Source organism: Chrysemys picta, unplaced genomic scaffold, assembly GCF_011386835.1.
Source record: "Chrysemys picta bellii isolate R12L10 unplaced genomic scaffold, ASM1138683v2 scaf527, whole genome shotgun sequence".
NCBI lineage: Eukaryota > Metazoa > Chordata > Testudines > Emydidae > Chrysemys > Chrysemys picta.
In genome coordinates this window covers 19,847-37,905 of record NW_027053234.1, presented here as the reverse complement: position 1 = coordinate 37,905, position 18,059 = coordinate 19,847, and the positions used below count along the sequence as shown (strand labels likewise).

Here is an 18,059-nt window from a genome sequence, read left to right as displayed (position 1 = left end):
AAGTGTCCATTTGAAATCAAAAGATTCCTAATGCCCTATGGGCTACCTCCCTATGATACACAGGGTCACAAACATCGTGGTGAGTAGGACAGATTACTAAGTAATCACAGTGGGTTTCAGCCCTGTAGGATCACCTGTAAGGATTTTTCCTTCCTTTAAAGAGGGCAGAACCCAAACCCCATTCAGTAGATGCAGGGAAATCTTACAGTAAATTCTTCCCACATGGTCCCCTTTGTAAAGCTCGTCTATCAGAGCTTGCCTTAGCACAAGAAAATAAGGCCACACAGTGGTAACCACACAAACCAGACATCATTTACTACGGGGAAAAGGGTTAGGATAGGATAGAGAAGAGTCGGATTAACAAAACTTTAACTCTGGAACTGCTCCACTCTCACAAACAATTAGACCCATGAGGTAATGTTGATGTTCTCTCTACTTTCTCTTGCAGTAACAGCGATGGACGGACACTGTTCTCTTGACATTGGACATTAGGGATGGACTTCTATGCTGGACGCAGGAACGGGCGAGTATAGACCTAACTAAAACCCCTCCCTATCCCTCTTTGCGTCGTCTCTGCCTGGATGTTAGACCCTATCTACGCGGATTCAATCCGTGCGTGGGAGTGTGCTTCCCAACCCAAAATAATATAGCAAATGGCAAAAGGTCACAACATTTTTTCCAAAGTCCAAGATGGCCACCTTATATATAACCCAAAAGATCCATGCCTTTCGTCCCTTCTTTTACTAAAATTTGGCAGGGGCAACCAGCATTTTACACACCGGGAGACTGGATTTGACCAATCGGGGGATATTCCGGGACAGGGTGACCCATCCAGAAGGGGGTTGTATATCTCCTCTGATATCTCCTCCCTCTGTCCTCTATCAATTGAAGTGGGCGTCAGCCCTATAGAACCACCCCGAGAGGGGATTTGACCAAACAAGGAAGTGCTGTAGTGAAGTGACCTGCCCGCAAAAGGATCCCGTGATCCCTCTAAGAAGTCCCCCCACCACCCTTTACCAATTGGTGAGGGTTTCACTCCTACCTTAGGCCATCTCAGAAGGGAAACATGTACAAATCAGAACAGGTATAGCCTGAAGTCTAGGCCGTGATTTCTGCAAAAGACACCCTTGGAACGAGACGGCCTCTTCCACGCAGCGTTGTGTTGCGACTTCCAGGGCGATGCTGCCAGCCACGCAAACATGGAGCTCCAGAGATCGGTGGCTTCTTGCCTAGACCTTCGGGCACTACCTATTCTGATCGATACATTTCCCTTCTGGGATGGCCTAAAGGGTGTGTGTGAAACCCTGACCGATTAGTAGAGGACAGTGGGGGGATTTCATGGAGGGGTAATGGGCCCCTCTCGCGGGCAGGTCTCCCCACCATGGCACTAACCCTATTTGGTGAGTCCGTGCGGCCGCCCTCTCCGTCAGGGCTGTGTGGCCCAACGACCAGAGTCCGTGTGGCCACCTGCTCCGTCGGGGCCGTCTGGCCCAACGACCAGAGTCCATGCGGCCGCCCTCTCCGTCGGGGCTGTGTGGCCCAGAGACCACAGTCTGTGCGGCTGCCCTCTCCATCGGGGCTGTGTGGCCCAACGACCAGAGTCCGTGCGGCCGCCCTCTCCGTCAGGGCTGTAGGGCCCAACGACCAGAGTCCGTGCGGTCGCCCTCTCCGTCGGGGCTGTGTGGCCCAACGACCACAGTCCGTGTGGCCACCTGCTCCGTCGGGGCCGTCTGGCCCAACGACCAGAGTCCATGCGGCCGCCCTCTCCGTCGGGGCTGTGTGGCCCAGAGACCACAGTCTGTGCGGCTGCCCTCTCCATCGGGGCTGTGTGGCCCAACGACCAGAGTCCGTGCGGCCGCCCTCTCCGTCAGGGCTGTAGGGCCCAACGACCAGAGTCCATGCGGCCGCCCTCTCCGTCGGGGCTGTGTGGCCCAACGACCACAGTCCGTGCGGCCGCCCTCTCCATCGGGGCCGTCTGGCCCAATGACCAGAGTCCGTGCGGCCGCCCTCTCCGTCAGGGCTGTAGGGCCCAACGACCAGAGTCCGTGCGGCCGCCCTCTCCATTGCGGCTGTGTGGTCCAACGACCACAGTCCGTGCGGCCGCCCTCTCTGTCGGGGCTGTGTGGCCCAACGACCACAGTCCATACGGCCGCCCGCTCCGTTGGGGCCGTCTGGCCCAATGACCAGAGTCCGTGCGGCCGCCCTCTCCGTCGGGTCTGTGGGGTCTAATGAGCAGAGTCCGTGCGGCCGCCCTCTCCGTCAGGGCTGTAGGGCCCAACGACCAGAGTCCGTGCGGCCGCCCTCTCCGTCGGGGCTGTGTGGCCCAGAGACCAGAGTCCGTGCGGCCGCCCTCTCCGTCGGGGCCGTGTGGCCCAACGACCACAGTCCATACGGCCGCCCGCTCCGTCGGGGCCGTCTGGCCCAATGACCAGAGTCCGTGCGGCCGCCCTCTCCGTCGGGGCTGTGGGGTCCAATGAGCAGAGTCCGAGCGGCCGCCCTCTCCGTCGGGGCTGTGGGGCCCAACGACCAGAGTCTGTGCGGCCGCCCTCTCCGTCGGGGCTGTGTGGCCCAGAGACCACAGTCTGTGCGGCTGCCCTCTCCGTCGGGGCTGTGTGGCCCAACGACCAGAGTCCGTGCGGCCGCCCTCTCCGTCGGGGCCGTGTGGCCCAACGACCACAGTCCATACGGCCGCCCGCTCCGTCGGGGCCGTCTGGCCCAATGACCAGAGTCCGTGCGGCCGCCCTCTCCGTCGGGGCTGTGTGGCCCAACGACCACAGTCCGTGCGGCCGCCCTCTCCATCGGGGCTGTGTGGCCCAACGACCAGAGTCCGTGCGGCTGCCCTCTCCGTCAGGGCTGTAGGGCCCAACGACCAGAGTCCGTGCGGTCGCCCTCTCCATCGGGGCTGTGTGGCCCAACGACCAGAGTCCGTGCGGTCGCCCTCTCCATCGGGGCTGTGGGGTCCAACGACCAGAGTCCGTGCGGTCGCCCTCTCCGTCGGGGCTGTGGGGTCCAACGACCAGAGTCCGTGCGGCCGCCCTCTCCATTGCGGCTGTGTGGTCCAACGACCACAGTCCGTCCGTCCGCCCTCTCCGTCGGGGCTGTGGGGTCCAACGACCAGAGTCCGTGCGGCCGCCCTCTCCGTCAGGGCTGTAGGGCCCAATGACCAGAGTCCGTGCGGCCGCCCTCTCCGTCGGGGCTGTGGGGTCCAATGAGCAGAGTCCGAGCGGCTGCCCTCTCCATCGGGGCTGTGTGGCCCAACGACCAGAGTCCGTGCGGCCGCCCTCTCCGTCGGGACTGTGTGGCCCAGAGACCAGAGTCCGTGCCGCTATCCTGTCTCTCATGCCTGTGTGGCCTTGAAGAAGTGAGGTTTTTACTCACGAAAGCTTATGCCCAAATAAATCTGTTAGTCTTTAAGGTGCCACCAGACTCCTTGTTGTTTTTCTACATAATTTCACAGGTCACAGTTCCCTAGTCGAATGCAGAACCTGACACAAGATTTCCAAGCTTCTGCAGCCATTTGTAATATCTCCTGAGGATCCACCCTGTGGTCCTGTCAGATGTCAAAGGCACTTCCTGAAAAGCTGAAACAAAGAGGAAATGGGTTGAAAGCCCCATGGTGCTGATGTGACTGGCGCCTAGGAAATCTCCCCTTCAGATGGCCGTCGCCACATGCTATTAACTACCCAAGAGTCTGCGGGCACAGAAACAACAACTCTGCTACTCCCAAAATAGCCCTGGACAGAGAGGAGACCCCATTCTGTGCGTAACTTCCCCCTCCCCCAGGATACACACGTCCACACACATGTCCACACACTAAAACACAGGCAGGTGGGGGCAATTGTTCCTGGGACGTAACAAAAAAGTGTCAACAGCAGAGGTGTTAAATCATCAAACATTTATGCACAGATCCGCAAAGGAATTTAGACTGAAATCCTTTGTGGCCCTGTGCCTTCATTCCTTAAGAGGTCACAGGGAAAGATGTTTCCCATGTGCACTCAGGGGATTTCCTATGAGCTGATAACCAACCTCTGAGTGGTTCCCTGGCCTGCAATCACTCCATTACAGAGAGGGCAGGTGATGAATTTTTCCCTACAGAGGGTAATTGTCATCATCATCATCATGCTTAATAATAACAACAGCCCTTTTCAAATTCTGCCCGGCCTTCCTTTAGAGACTTTCTGACCTTTCTGAAGACAGTCTCCCCACACAGCTCTAAGGCTACCTCTATGCTAGGAGCTAGGGATGGTTATCCCCTGCTCCCGTACACATCTTGTGGGACCTCGATGAAAGCTCGTGTGACCATCCTTCTTCTTTAAACGCTGTCCTTAGCCAGAGAGGGACACATTCAAACCTGTGTTCAGGCCTTGTGCTGCACCCCTGTACTTCCCACAGAGGCACAAACACACAGAGCTATTTCCTTACCTTCATACAGGCGGGAGATGCCATCTTCAGTCACGGTTTCAGACAACAAGTCGCAGTAATGGCGGATAGTTTTTCCTAGACATACAATGGATCTCATTACTTTTCAAATCCTTCGCTGAAAACTGCTAAAGGTGCAGCCATTCCCCCAAGACAGCCCTTGGGAAATTCAATACATTCCTTCCATCTGCTCACAAAGCACATAAAGCATCTGATGCACAGAAGTTACTGAGAGGCTGATTTCCAAAGGAGATTGAATTCACATCATGCGGGTTTCCACTAGGCGCAGCCAAAGAGTTGTTGTGGGCAGGGGAAGTTGGTGCAATCAATACAGCTAAATTGCTCCCTTAATCTTGGAATACATGTTAATTCTGTCTCTCTCTCTCTCTCACACACACACCAGAAGTCTAGAAAAGGGCTTTGAAGGAAGCAGTTCAAAAAAGATCAAGTGAATTTCTCTGCTTACCAATGAACAGGGCTGCAGAATGTCTTATTGTTGTCTGTGAGCTTTCCAGGTACTCTAAGGCCTGGAACAGGAATTTGGGGATGTGTCTCTCGTTGTTCTGCATCTAGGAGGGAAGAAGGAAGAAATGCGCAATATACAAATGACATGTTCTTCCCACAGCGAAGGGGCCAGGAAAGCCAAAGCACACAGCCAGGGCAAAGCAACAGCCAGTATGAGCCCATACACCATAGCAGCACCTCTCTGGAGTTACTATTGTGTTCTCCAGAACCTCAGCTTTCATTTTAAAAGACACAAGTTTGGAGGTCTGACAGTTGTGGAGAAAAATTTGAAAAATGTGAAGGGATTGTAACTCATGCAGAAATGAACCAGCAGAGAGCCTGGAATAGAGTCCTGCCGCCCGACCGAAGCGGATGGGTACTCAGGGTGTGGGGTTAGAAAGGTCTCCCTCAAGTCACCATTCACCACTCTCAAGGTACAAGGAATCCACCTACCAAGCACTTCCAGACACACTTCAGGAGCTGTGAGGAGCCATCCCAGGCCATGCTGCGGAACAGCCTCTTCAAATGAGCCCACCTGAGAAACACTGCGCAGCGGAAGAGCGTCAGTTTACATCTCTGCAAGAGAAGGTGAGACCAAGAGGGTTCTCACTGAGAGAGGGATTGTCTGGGGGACATCGAACCTTCCCCTGTCCCTTTTCTCTCACTTTTCCTGCTAGTGGAGATTCCTGTTATTTGTTCTACACAGGACTGTGCTCAGGAGAGGGAACTGAGACTTGGCTGGAGACAGCCAGAGCCGTCCTGTCTTTGGATGGTTTGGGGCGGTTGCCCAGGGCCCTCTGCTTTGGGGGGCCCCGCACTTCACGGGACGCAGGACCTGGGCTGTGCTGGGGCCAGCAGCAGTAGTCCCGGCCCGACTAAGTTATACCCCACCTCGCCAGCACCCAACGTCGCTCGGGAGAGGAGAGGGCAGGGGCTTGGGAGGAGGGGAGAAATAGGGGTGGGATGGGGGAGGAGCAGGGGTGGGAAAAGGTGGAGTGGGGGCTTGGAGGAAGGGGTGGAGTGGGGGTGGGAGGTGGACGGGGGGGGGGGTTGTCCCAGGCCCAGTGCCCCCCTATGGGTGGCCCTGGAAAGAGTCATAAGAGATCTCCACAACTCAGTCCTTCTATGCAAAGAAACTGTATGAGAGCGTGAGTCAGCTTTGGGATCCCAAAGAGTCGGACCAAAGAGGCACACGGATCAGGCTTCCCTCCACATCCCAGTTGGCCCAACGAAAGAAGGCAACGTCCGGTGAATGTTGGGAAGCGAGGACCTGCTGGAGAAGGTCTCTCAGGAGCTCCAGGGAAGAAGGCAGGGCAGCTGCACCCACTTTCCAGAAGGCTGTGGGCAGATACCAGCTCCCTGAACCGAAGGGCACTTACAGATTTATGCTCCCTTTTCTTTTGCTGCCTCTTGTTGGGAACCTTCGGATGCAGCAGCCCAAAGGCCTGAGGCCTGTCTTTGCAGTAGAGGGTCAGGACTCTTTCCCAGAAGAAGGCTTTTCTTCCAAATTGTGCTATGTGCTGTGGGGATGGATGAGGCCCTAGACTCCAGCATGGAGTGAAGCAGGGAGGAGAAGACTCTGCTTGGGCAAGAGGCTCTGGCCATTAATGGAGTGGGGGCCCCAGGGGATTCTGGCTCTTTGCTTATAAGGAAATAAGGACGGTGGCACTTACCAGTGTCACACGCTCCTCCTGGTCTTCGAGATGCAGCAGCAGCGGGAGCAAGCAGTTGATCATTTCCTGCTGCACCAGGCCTTTGTCCGGGTCCTTCACCCTGCTCACCACCTTGCCAAGCAGTAAAATGGCAGCGGAGCGCACATTGCCCCTCTCCTGGCAATGACACACAGGGAGTGGGGAAGCCCGGTTAAACCCAGGCAGTATCAGAGCATAACGCGACAGAGTCATAATCCGCCCGCTGCTCCGGTTCCCCCTGTGTTAACTAACTTGGCTGGCGGGAGCAGTGAGGCCACCAGGCTAGCGCCATAGACAACTTGTGCAGAACAGGGCCTGAGACACTGTGCAGGGCAGTGCAGCCCCTTGGTGACCCAGACGCAATTTCTGTCTGGAGAGCACCGAACCCTAGACCCCTAGAAGATTAGGGGAGGGGGTGGGAAGGCTGCTGGAGACTGGTCTGGGGAAGGGGAGAAGCAGCTGCTGGAGCCTTGCAGGGATGTGCTGCTACAAAACACAGCAGTTCTTTTGCTCTTCAGTTCCCCTGAGAGCCGGGCCATTCCCGACCCACCTCTTTCCTGCTGGGAATCTCCACCTCTTTGGGGGCTGGTGTTCTCCAGACAGCTGGTCATCTGCCCAGTGCCAGCCCCTCTCCCCCAGGCCAGGCTGCAGCAGGGGCTGGGAGCAGGGCGCTGAGGCTGAGGTTTGCCGAGAAGAGCTCTGACAGGGAGGTGGCGGAGCAGGAGATTCCCCACCCATGGCAGGGGCACTCCTAGGAGGCTCCATGGCAGGGCTGAGGGGCGGGAGGCAAGGGGATGGGGAGAGAGACACAAGGGCATCAGAGGCAGGTGGAGGGGGGGGAAATGGGCTTCTCCTGCGGTTCCAAGCCTTACGTCATCAATGAAGGGGCGAAGGCTGACTGCAATGTCCTGGGAGATGGAGCCAAGCCCCTCCCCGTCGAGGAGGTAGATGATGTCTCCAGCTTTATGCATGGCCTCCATGACACACACTCCATTCCTGTCATCGAACGTGTCCATGATTGCTGGCAGCTGGGCCCGTAACAATTGCACCTGCAGGAATGAAGAAGGCAGCTCATTACTATCCTGGGTGACAGCCTGGAGCACATGCTGGACCATCCCACTCCCACCTATGAGAAACCACGGCTGGCACAGCCCCCCAACGGGGCAGAAAGTCATTCTCCTCTCACTCAGTGCCAACTGCTCACTGTAACCTTTGTCTTTGCTCACCCCGCCTCCCCCATTGCATCACATCTGCAATCAGGGGTCAGCTCACGGGAGCAGGGACCATGTCATGCCTTGATTCGCTCAGTAACGCACCTCCAACATTTGAGTGCCGTGCGTTAAACAACAAGGCTTGTGTGGGGATCTCACTCTCATTTCTGAGCTATTCGATAGACATCGGCTTCCTCGGTCCCCGGGCAATCCACGCCTCTCACCTTTGCTGGCTGGAGCACAACACTGCCAAGGCCTCGCAGACTGAGTCTACGTATGATGGGATTTTTGTCCTGGGTCCATTCCATGAGCTGCGCCTTGAGCTCTGATTTTGTCACTATCGTCTCAATGGAAGGACTCTGGAGCAACTGGAAAGAGCCAAATCAACATCCGGTTGAGGAGCAGAGGTCTTCCTGTGGGGTCTGTTCCCTGGACAGTCATCTTTACCAAATGGCCACTTACTCCCGTACAAAGTCTCTGGTGTGTAGGGAGCCAGTTGCTGCTCTTTCAGTTGGTTCATTCCCAGAAGTTAGACTAATGTATAAGTCACAAATAAACGCGCAGGAAAAGGGGAATCTCCAGGCCCCATTGAGTGCCATGGAACAACCCCTGGGGCAGAAGAAAAGCAGACCCCAAGAAAAGGTGAGGAGAGAAGCATGGCCTTGGGGCAGTGGTGAAACATCTCCTCTTGTCATATGATCCCATCTAGGCACATCCAGCCAGGGGCGATCTCACCCTGTCTCTCCCTCCCTCTCTCTGCCGTGCCCCACAGCCATCCATGTGTGGAGAGGAGCTAGCTGGCTGTAGGCTGCTGAGCTCCTGACAATGTACCCCAGAGCTTACTGGCCTGAGCTACTCTGCAGAAAGCCCACTTGTGCCTGTCAATTAATGAATCTCACCTCAGTGCAGAAAGTCATGGCGATATGTCTCTGCTCATCCTCCTTCTGACTCTGGACAATGGTGACGGCCTCTCTGAAAACTGCAGGGAGCTGAGGGTTCTCAAACTCGATCATGGCTCTGGAACATGGAACAGAAAGTCCCTTGTGGTTATCAAGGGGGAGAGAGAGTTCCTCACTAGTTGCTGGGCTGAGATGGCAGCTGGAACAGAGGAATATTTCACACGGAAATCCCATTGCCAAGAGAGACCCAATGAAGAGGAAACTTTGGGCTCCTACCTTGCAATTAGGCCGACACCCTGCGAGTAGTAATATCGGGAGGATATCATGTCCCAACCCTGCTGTAACTGGATGCCGGCAAATTCCTTCCAGTATCCGGGCATGGAAAAAAGAGTCTTCACAGCCTCCACTGACGTGCTAAAGACAAAAAAATCCCAGTGTCAGGCAACGAGATCACCCCCAAGCATGGCAAATCTGCACAAGCCCTGGGACACACAGCATGGTCAGCAGTAGCTAGCGACCCCGAGGATAGATCCAGTGTGATATCATGGTGCTTCCCTTCCCAAGGGGCCCTGTCTACACTGCAGATTCATTGAGTTTGTAACCAGTTACTGACACTAGCTTCTTAAGATGGTTGGTGTCATCACTCAATACGGTTGAATACTTGATTCTTTACTGTGGCAGGTAACAGGACACAAGCGGGTATGTGCGGCCAGATCCTTAGTTGGTGTAAGCGAGCAAAGCTGTGTCAGTTTACAGCACCTGAGGTGGCCTCTGGCGCTCTGTGTTTCCACTGACGCTTTGGCAGGTGGCACACGGGGATGGATGCACAAACATGACTGCTGCCTGACTGTGGAGTGAAAGCAGCTGGCCTGTGGACGGAGTCAGATGAGCGAGTGTGACTCACAAGAACACACGGCTCTCAACCCTTTCCCCTCAAGAGAGACCTGCACCGAACTGAGCCTGGGCGAACTACAGCACCCGAACAAATGATGGCCATGAACAGAGCACACGTGTTTAGCAGAACAAATCTGTTCTTCCTTTTCCTTTCAGTCATTACCTTAGGGGGCTGAGGCAGCTGGACCCCTCCTCGGGGCTGGATGTCTCGCTGGCCCCGTAGGTCCCTGGCAAGCGCAGCTCCATCACATACTGCACTTGCCTGACGCAGAGGATGAGCATCTGGGGATACATTTCCAGGATGGCTTCTCGGTATCCCCACAGGAAAAGGACCTCGTAAATGGTCCTCATTGCCTGGAGGGGGAAAAGAATTTCAGTCAACTATCCCAATCTGCCACCTGCCCCCATTGCCATTCGCTATTGTCCTTTTCTCATGTCTCATTTCCTCCACAGGGTATTAGAAAAGAGGATTGGCTCCTGAGAGGGGAGGAGACATTTTGAGGCTCCAGAACCATCACCCATTCCTGGAACGAAAGCAGGATGGAGCCCTATGGAAAGATCAGAAGAGTCTGGATGACGTTATTCCCCGTTGTTTCTCTTAATGGTGCAGACCCTGTGCTTTGGCTTTCCAGCCATGACTGGACGGGCTGAAACCATCCTGAGGAGATCCGTTCGCATAGGCCCAGTGTTTCTGGCCAAGTCAAAAGTACTGGACATCTCATGATCCCATGCTGGGAAGCTCTCTAGTCACAGTTTACAGAGCCAAGAGACACCGGAACTGCAGCTGCTCACTAAAGGGCCATCTAGAGCAGAAGACAACTGAGCCAGGGGACCAGCAGATAAACCACTTCAGATCTGTAACTTTTACCTGGGGGAAACTTTCTTTACACGTCTTTGGTTTGCTAGGAGGTGGCCAGGACACACTAAGGCCTAGTCTGCACTACAGAGTTAGGTCAACGCAAGGCCGCTCACCCAGCATCACCCTAACTATGGAATTTCCTTCCCGTCGGCAGAACTGCCCCTCGGTTCCAAATTAATAACAATAATAATTAAAAATCTCTCCACGAGTGGCAGAGAGTCCAGGTTGATGCAGTTAGGTCGATGCAGTGTCAGTGTAGACACCGCGTCGCTTACATCAACTGGCTTTCAGGAGCCTCCCCACCCTGACCGTACAATCAAGACGAGCGCTTCTGGCGAGGACGTGCACTGCCGACACGAGCAGCAAAGTGCAGACACACACAAGGGATGGAATTGCTGTGGCGGCTGTATGCCGAGGTAAGTTAGGTCGACTTCATTGTGTAGTGGAGCCATGGCCTGAAGCTAAGAAGGGGTGAAGCTCCCGCGCACACACAGATGCACCATCCTCCCTGCGGTGGCGGGTTGGCAAAGTGACATCTCAAATCTCACTTACAGCCAGAGACACATTGCCGCTCTTCTCCTCCCGGCGTCTCTGCTGGAGCTTGTCCAGCAGCTGCTGCAGCACCTCCCTGGTGAGCTGTGGTTCTTCACCCAAGGCCTTCCACAGCTCAATGGCACATCTGCAAATTCAGAAACAGAAGTCTGACCTTCCCTGCTTGGCCACCTCTTGCCCTCCCCAGGGAGAGACTTGGCGTGTAGGCAGGAAAGGCATCTCTCAGAGGACACACCGATTGGTGCAGAGAGGCTGAGGCAGGGCAAGTCCCTTCAGAGAACGTTGTATTTATTCCTTTCACCTAATGGGCTATTGTTCCTGAAGCTACAACCGCTGTTTCCAAGACAGTGACCATGTACTGACCACAGAGTGACCACCAAACTGTGACCCCCAGACTGTGCAAAATTCTGCTCTGTTACGCTAGGGTCAGTCCCGAGGAACTTGCCTGACCTCACTGGAGTTACTCTGGCTATTTGGGGGTGTAACTGAGACCCAGCGTTTGGCCAAGTGTCTCTTAACAGCTCAATCCTACTGCAGTGTGGTGGGCGGGGTCAGACACTGAATCAGAACATGCCCTGATAGGAGAGGACTCAGGAGTTTGGAAGGGGAGATTGTACTGCCCAGTGGGACAGAGATGGAAGGAAACTAGTACTGAAATCCCCCTCCTCTCTTCTCTCCATTCTTGCTGATCTAAGCACTGCTGGTCCTCGCAGGCATCTGCAGAGGAAGACTGCAGATGGATCCAAAAGACTCCAGTCATTGGACTTCCAAGTTTGGTGAGGAAGGTCGGACATGCTGGTCAAGCCCTGGGGACATTGAGAATTAGGTTGGACAAATCAAGAGTAAATGGCCTGGATTTGAGATCTTCAGGAAGCTTGGCTGAAATTCTGTGCCAACGCTGCCGAGTTTCTATAGCTTCTGAGCACAGACCCTGGAAAGCACTGTGGCTGTTTCAAGGAATTCAAACCTGAAAGGTTTACAAATCAAACATTCAAATCAATATGAAAACCAGCACTGTATTCCTCTGGTAACTGCATTGGGTAAGAAAGTCAATTTCTTTCGTGCTGCTCTTCAATTTGCTCTCCCATGTGACACAGATTTGTCTGTGGTCAGTGCAGAACTGCACTGCAGAGGATGCCGAGGAAAGCCGGCGTTTTGACCTCTGGCTAGGGTCCAGTTGGGTTTCACGGCCCCTAGGCACATGGGGATTGTGTTATAAACACCTCAGCTGGATGACTCTGCAAAGTCATCGGCAATAACCAGCAGGACTCAGATGAAAAGAGGCACTCACTCCGCTCAGAGCCATTATTCCCGGCTGTCTGCAGACTCAGGCAGGCTGCACTGCATTTACGCTCAGGTCATGTGTGGATGATTTTTTTTTGTTGCAACAATAAGGGCTGGAAATTTGTGTCTTAAGAGATTTATCTCTGCTGTACAGCTCCATAAGGATGAGTGCATTTTCTCAGCACTTCCTCAGCCATGGAATAACTAGGGATCTGACTACAGGTAACAATCCTGCACTGGTCCCCAGGGGACAGACAGATGGGCCTCATGGGCCTTTTCCATCTCTGCCCTCTCTCACGCAATAGGGAGCAGCCAGACCTCATGACCCAGGGATGTGGAGTGAGCCCCAAAGTCATTTATTGGCCCTGTACTGGATCAGAGAGCAAGTGGAGTGACCCATCGAAATCAGGACAATGCTGGAATTCTCCAGAAAACTGGCACGTCTCCATCCTGGGGAGTGCAGGAGGAGGGGTTGGCTCCTCAGTGGCTGTGCCTGGGCATGTCCTCTTAGTGAGAATGGACAGCTCTCTTCACCGCAGGAAACTCCCTCCAACTGTGTGAGCCTGACAGACCCTTCCCGGACGGTGGCCTGTCAGTAGGAGCAGGAAGAGAAATAATGGCCCGAGGTGATAACAGAGCAGCTCCCTACCTGTCCGATGACAGCGTGTGCGCCACACAGCTCAGAACCACATCCTGGGGGTGGGAGCGAGCCAGCAAGGCTGTGGCCCTCAGCGCTGCTTTTCTGGCTCTGGGATCACAGACGTCGTCTAGCCACATTAAGATCCTTCCAACAACATCTCCAACCTGGAAGAAAGCCAGAAAGTTGAGGGATGGATTTATCAATGAGTGACCTCCTCCCAGGTAACCCCATCTGGCAGCCCTGCAAACTGCCTCTCACCTCACTTTCCCATCTCTACTCCTCCATAATCTCAAGAAAGAGGCTTTGACAAGTACAGGAACCCCAGTCTTCCTGAGGTCTGGTTTAGCACCTTAGGCTCAGAAACACACACAAAAGCCTTCCCCAAAACCTGACCGTGGGCACAGCTCAAACTCCCCTGATGTCCCAGGGCCTTCCCTGCCTTAGCAAACTGCTCGCAGCCCTGCTCTCAAGCAAGGGCTTCCCTGCAGGAGCCTTTCCTCCATCTCTGCAACTTCCTGTTGCTCTTTCTACCACGATCAGTTCCTCCAGACCAGTGGTTATCAACCTAGTTTCCGTGTGGGCCACATCCAATACTATCTCTTTGCCCCTGAGGATGTCCCAGGTAGAGAAGCACTGCTCCAAACCCAGCTGGTTCTACGGATGTACCCCAGAGCCCATCCCAGCGATGGCAGGCAGGGCTACGTGGATGGGACTAGCCAGCTCCAGGCCCCAGCCCTATGGAGAACCTCTACACTGTGGGATTTTAAAACCTGCCGTAACAAATCTTAAAGCCGGGTCTCTAACCTCGGGCTCAGGCTGTGGCACTCAGAACAGCAGTGCAGACATGGTGACTTGGGCTGGAGCCCAGGCTCTGAAGCCCCCTCCTCCCCTGGCTTCAGAGCTCAAGTTCCAGCCCAAGCCCAGAAGAGGCTGCATTGCTGTTTGGCCCCACAGTGCCAGCCCTGGGAGCCCAAGTCCATAGGGCCAGGCTTTACGGCTCCTGCTGCAGAGTTTGCAGCACAGGGTAGACAGACCCGAAAGGGACAAGCCACCCCCTAGGGCTCTTCCATGAGGAATCAATCAATGCTCTTTCCTCTCCTGAACAAGGAGCAGGAGCTACAACCCGGGTGGCTGGATTCTGTTGACCTGTTCTGCTAGCAGGAGGTAGAGCCCGGCACAAATCAATCTGCTGATCGAGGGGCCATTTGTTAACTTCCCGCCGGGACCTGCTGGAAACAGGGAACTTGGCCAGAGACAGGGACGACCTGCAGGGAACCCGAGGAACAGGCAGGTTTGGGGAGGAAGCTCAGGCTGAGGATTCGGTTCGTTTATGAGTCTCCGAGTTTCCAGGAAAGCCAAAGCCCAGGAAGGGAATAAGTCTGCACTGACGCGCCACGGGCAGGCGGTATTTGGAGAAGGGCGGGAATGTCACCTATTTCCAGGCTGAGTGATAAAAGGCAACGTTTAAAGAACTGTAGGGAACATGAACCCTGATTCCTTTCTCAATAACCCACCTGCGCAGGCTTGGGCAAGTCAAGGAGCTCTCTGGACTTCAGTTTCCCCAGGTATCCAATGGGTTCAATTCCTACCTCCCAGGAGGGTGGTGGAGTTTCATTAATCAGGGGAGTAAATGATACCGAGAGCCTCCTACCCAGGGGATGTAGAAATGAAGTCTGCCAGAGACCTCCCTAGGCCAATCTAATTCAGGGGGGCAGACACTCAGATCTGTGGGGATGGGCAACAGGATCAGAGCTTGGGAGAGACAGAGAGAAAAGTGCAAAGCCAAATTCCTCCTGATACTTCAGCTGGACAAACAAGGCCCTGCAGCATGTCTGAGGAAACCATGTCTGCTCCTGGAGCCTAATGTGGAGGCCCATCGGCAGACTAGGTAAGTGCTGTGCTGCCAGGGCTGGGGCTCTCGGCACCTTCAGTGTGGCTGGGCTGTCCTCAGGGACGTGTCAGAGCTCCAGCGGGCAGAGAGCACGTTACAAACCTGACGCCGCGGATCCCCGCGGCCAAGCGATGAATGGAAAGGGGCTGAGCCAACCTTCAAAGCACCATGCCAGCATGTCCCAGGAACGGTTTCCTAGGAGAGGAAATTCTCCCCTCCCCCTCTCTGCACAGCATCCTCTGCCCCACGGCGGGAGTCTCTTACTCTCTCCATCTTGTCTCCGTGTAGAGATACGATGGCCCTCAGCTCTTCCTCTGCGGCTTTAAATCGCTCCAGGGTGGGTGTTGTCAGACCCTTCACGGCTCTCATCAGCAGGGCTTGGGGCTGGGCTGAGGAAAGCTGCTCCCCGGGGGTCTGCAATGAACAGGGACAAAGCCTGTTGGGACGGAGTATTTCCATTGGGCAGCTGCCCTGGAATAGTCTGTCTCCGCGGGAGGCTGGCAGGGCCTAGTGAGCGTGGAGACTCCGGCTGAGCCCTTTTCTTAAAAAGCCTCAACAGGTGCCGAGGTTTCCTCAGTCTTTCATCCGCTCCCCTCGCCCCCTCTGCCTGAGAAGAGATGGGAGCCTCTCAGCCAGTGCTGGGACCCCAAGGGCCACCCCATTTCCTCCCTCTCTAGCCCCTCCTCCCAGGAGCCCAGCTTGTGCTGAGAAAGCCCCAATGGCCTGCAAAGCCCATTCAAGTTGCTTGTTGAGTGCAGCCGAGGGGTCGCTGGAGAACCTGCCCCGCGTCCCATCCCACCCCGAGCGCCTGAGCAGATTGGCTCAGCAACTCTAGCAGCCCACGGTGTCTGCGCGGAAAGGACTGAGAACAGGCCCCAACGGAAATGCCTCTTCCTTCCCCACCCCGCAGCGTGTGGCGCTGCCACAAAACAGGCAGAAATCGCCGGCAGGACAGAAAGTAGCTTCGACTGAAGGAGCGAGTCTGCCTGGCTGAGGAGAATCCCAAACTGTGGGCTTCTGGGGCCAGACCCTTGTGGGTCAGAACTTACTGGGCACAATGTTAGTCCAGGGGACCTGGTTCCAGGGTCTTCTAAACACAGGGCCTGGGGTGCTGGAGGCCTTTGTCCTGGTGTCTCAGGCACCTCCTGAGTATTACTGCAGCTGGCCTGCGTGTCTGGATCAGCACCGTCTGTCCTGGATGGCAGCAGCTGAGGACACAGCAGAGCACACCAGAGTGACACACTCGCATAGCTACTCCAGCCCCCCGGCGTGTCAGAAGCTCCCAGAATTGCAGACTTTTGTATGTGCTGCAGGGTGCTCTGTCACTAATCATCAGAGTTACAATGGTGTCTCAGTGTCTACAAGTGCAGGGATGGGCCTCGTATGATTTTCAGCAGTGCCTGTGTGCCATGAAAAGTGCATCAGAATCAGGCACCTGAGTCAGGCACTTCTGCGAATCCCACTAAGCACTTGTGTGCTTCTTTAGGTGCCTAAACCCCTTTGTCAATCTGGATTATTTGCCTTATGCAAACAACCTAGAGAAACTCATAAAGACTGGCTGGAGTTGATGACGTGCAGAATGTTTCCTTTCAGCTCCCTGAGCAAGGGGCAGGTAGTTCTCCTGTCAGAGATACCAGCTCCGGGAGACATTAATACACACAGCAGGGGATGCTTTCCATTATCTCAGTCACAAAGCGTCATTACCATTGTCATATGGGAGCTGCTTGGTAATGAGGGGATGGGAGCGCGCTCTTCTTCCTGCTCTTCTGGACTCCCTTTTCCGCACTTCCCCTTCGACTCAGACGGCTCCTCCTTCGTCCCTGAAGCAGAAAGAAACATTCGTAACATTTCGCTTTTCCATGTGTTATCCCTGGTTTACAGAGGACGGAAGTCGGGCCCAGAGCCCTGAAGCGACTTGCCCAGGGTAAGACTGAAGGTTGTGGGCAGAGCTAAGCAGAGAACTCCGATCTCATGGCTCTTCGCTGGGGGCTTTTACCACATGAGGCTTCCTCTGATCTAGGGGCCAGTTTCTTTTCCATGGTGTATTCTACTCTTCCCCTCCCCTTGCACACCGTTCCTGTCAGTGATGGGCAACAGGCCTCATTTGCACTTAACCCCCCAAGAAGTAATGACTCAGCTCTGGTACGGTTCCCAGCTGTGACCTGCTGAGACCTCTGGAGCATTTTACTGATGAAACAGACCCGATCCAGGAGACAAGAAATGATTTCCTACAACATCCAGCCTCTCTGTTCTCCTTACAGCCTGGAGCAATGTTAGTACTCCCCACCCCACAGTGCCAGACCCCCAGAGGGGGGTGATCTGACACTGTCAGCTCTCCCCACCTCAGCGATGGACCTCGGCCACCCTGTCCAGGAGGATCCGGCACTAAATGGATTCCAGAGTCTGAGGTTCCCATCACTGTCCCGTGAGAAGCCCTGATGTGTAAGGCTTGTAGAGTGACTGGTGTGAGTATTCCTCACATGCTCCTCGCCACAAACCATGTGGATTGAATCCTCACCTGTAAGATCCAGTTCAACTTTTTCTGTGTTCTCCTGCAGCTTCACCTCCTCTGACTCCACCTGGGTCTCAGCTGTTTTCTTCTTCAGGGACAAGTGCGTCCACCTTCGTGGTGAGGAAACTGTTCTCTCCTCATTGCTCTCTGCCATCGAGGTGTCAGATTGGCTACAGACACAGAGTCTTTTCATGCCTGATAAGATGGTCCATGAGCATTTGTTTCTCTGGGGCTTCTCTGGCAAGGCCTGTTCTTGCTGGCTGAGGACAGAGCATGCCTCGATTGCTGCAGGTTGGAGGAACACTTTGTGCACAGGGATCTCTCTGTGCTCCCTAGAGGCGAGTCTTTGGAAAAAGGAACGAAGCCTGGAGTAGAAAGAAGGAGGAAATGGGTTTTTCTGTCATTCTCTAAAGGAAAGGAATTAGTTTGCCCAGGATTCACAGATCCAAGAGACTGGTCTTTTGAAGCCAACTGCTCCTCTAATTGCCAGCTAGTTCATACAACCAAGAACATAAGCAACACAAGATCGCCCAGCCTGGGTAAAACTGTCTGACAGTAGCCAGTGCCCCAGAGGGAATGAACAGGGAATGATCAAGTGATCCATTCCTGACACTCATTTCCAGCTCCTGGCAAACGGAGGTTAGGGACACCATCCCTGTGCATCCTGGCTAATAGCCATTAATGGACCTCTCCTGCATAAATG

The 18,059-nt window shown here is 54.7% G+C and overlaps 2 protein-coding genes across 2 annotated transcripts; both read right to left on the bottom strand.

Moving 5' to 3' along the window:
- Window positions 1–3,468: 3,468 nt before the first annotated feature.
- Window positions 3,469–7,830, bottom strand: LOC135978916 (maestro heat-like repeat family member 5). Its single transcript, XM_065579620.1, has 6 exons — window positions 7,487–7,830; window positions 6,597–6,752; window positions 5,377–5,499; window positions 4,886–4,988; window positions 4,423–4,497; window positions 3,469–3,581 (listed from the first exon to the last, which is right to left on the bottom strand). The coding sequence occupies exons 1-6, from the start codon at window positions 7,787–7,789 to the stop codon at window positions 3,469–3,471; spliced, it is 873 nt and encodes a 290-aa protein (XP_065435692.1). The 5' UTR covers window positions 7,790–7,830.
- Window positions 7,831–8,996: 1,166 nt separating this feature from the next.
- On the bottom strand, window positions 8,997–17,773 carry LOC135978917 (maestro heat-like repeat family member 5). The gene is made up of 8 exons (XM_065579621.1): window positions 17,363–17,773; window positions 16,549–16,664; window positions 15,894–16,052; window positions 15,109–15,258; window positions 12,963–13,117; window positions 11,030–11,156; window positions 9,782–9,972; window positions 8,997–9,138 (listed from the first exon to the last, which is right to left on the bottom strand). Exons 1-8 carry the CDS (start codon window positions 17,547–17,549, stop codon window positions 8,997–8,999), a joined length of 1,227 nt encoding a protein of 408 aa, XP_065435693.1. The 5' UTR covers window positions 17,550–17,773.
- Between the last annotated feature and the right edge of the window lie 286 nt (window positions 17,774–18,059).

Bases quoted from the DNA above. Each gene is read 5' to 3' on its own strand.
- LOC135978916 (XM_065579620.1), bottom strand. From the start codon at position 7,789: ATGACTTTCTGCCCCGTTGGGGGGCTGTGCCAGCCGTGGTTTCTCATA. The intron at 6,753-7,486 runs GTAAGGCTTGGA...TGTCATTGCCAG, and splicing joins TTCGCCCCTTCATTGATGAC to GAGAGGGGCAATGTGCGCTC. The intron at 3,582-4,422 runs GTAAGGAAATAG...TCTTTGTTTCAG, and splicing joins CATCTCCCGCCTGTATGAAG to CTTTTCAGGAAGTGCCTTTG.
- LOC135978917 (XM_065579621.1), bottom strand. From the start codon at position 17,549: ATGAAAAGACTCTGTGTCTGTAGCCAATCTGACACCTCGATGGCAGAG. The intron at 16,665-17,362 runs GTGAGGATTCAA...TTTCTGCTTCAG, and splicing joins AGTTGAACTGGATCTTACAG to GGACGAAGGAGGAGCCGTCT. The intron at 16,053-16,548 runs GTAATGACGCTT...CTGTGTCCTCAG, and splicing joins GCAGCTCCCATATGACAATG to CTGCTGCCATCCAGGACAGA.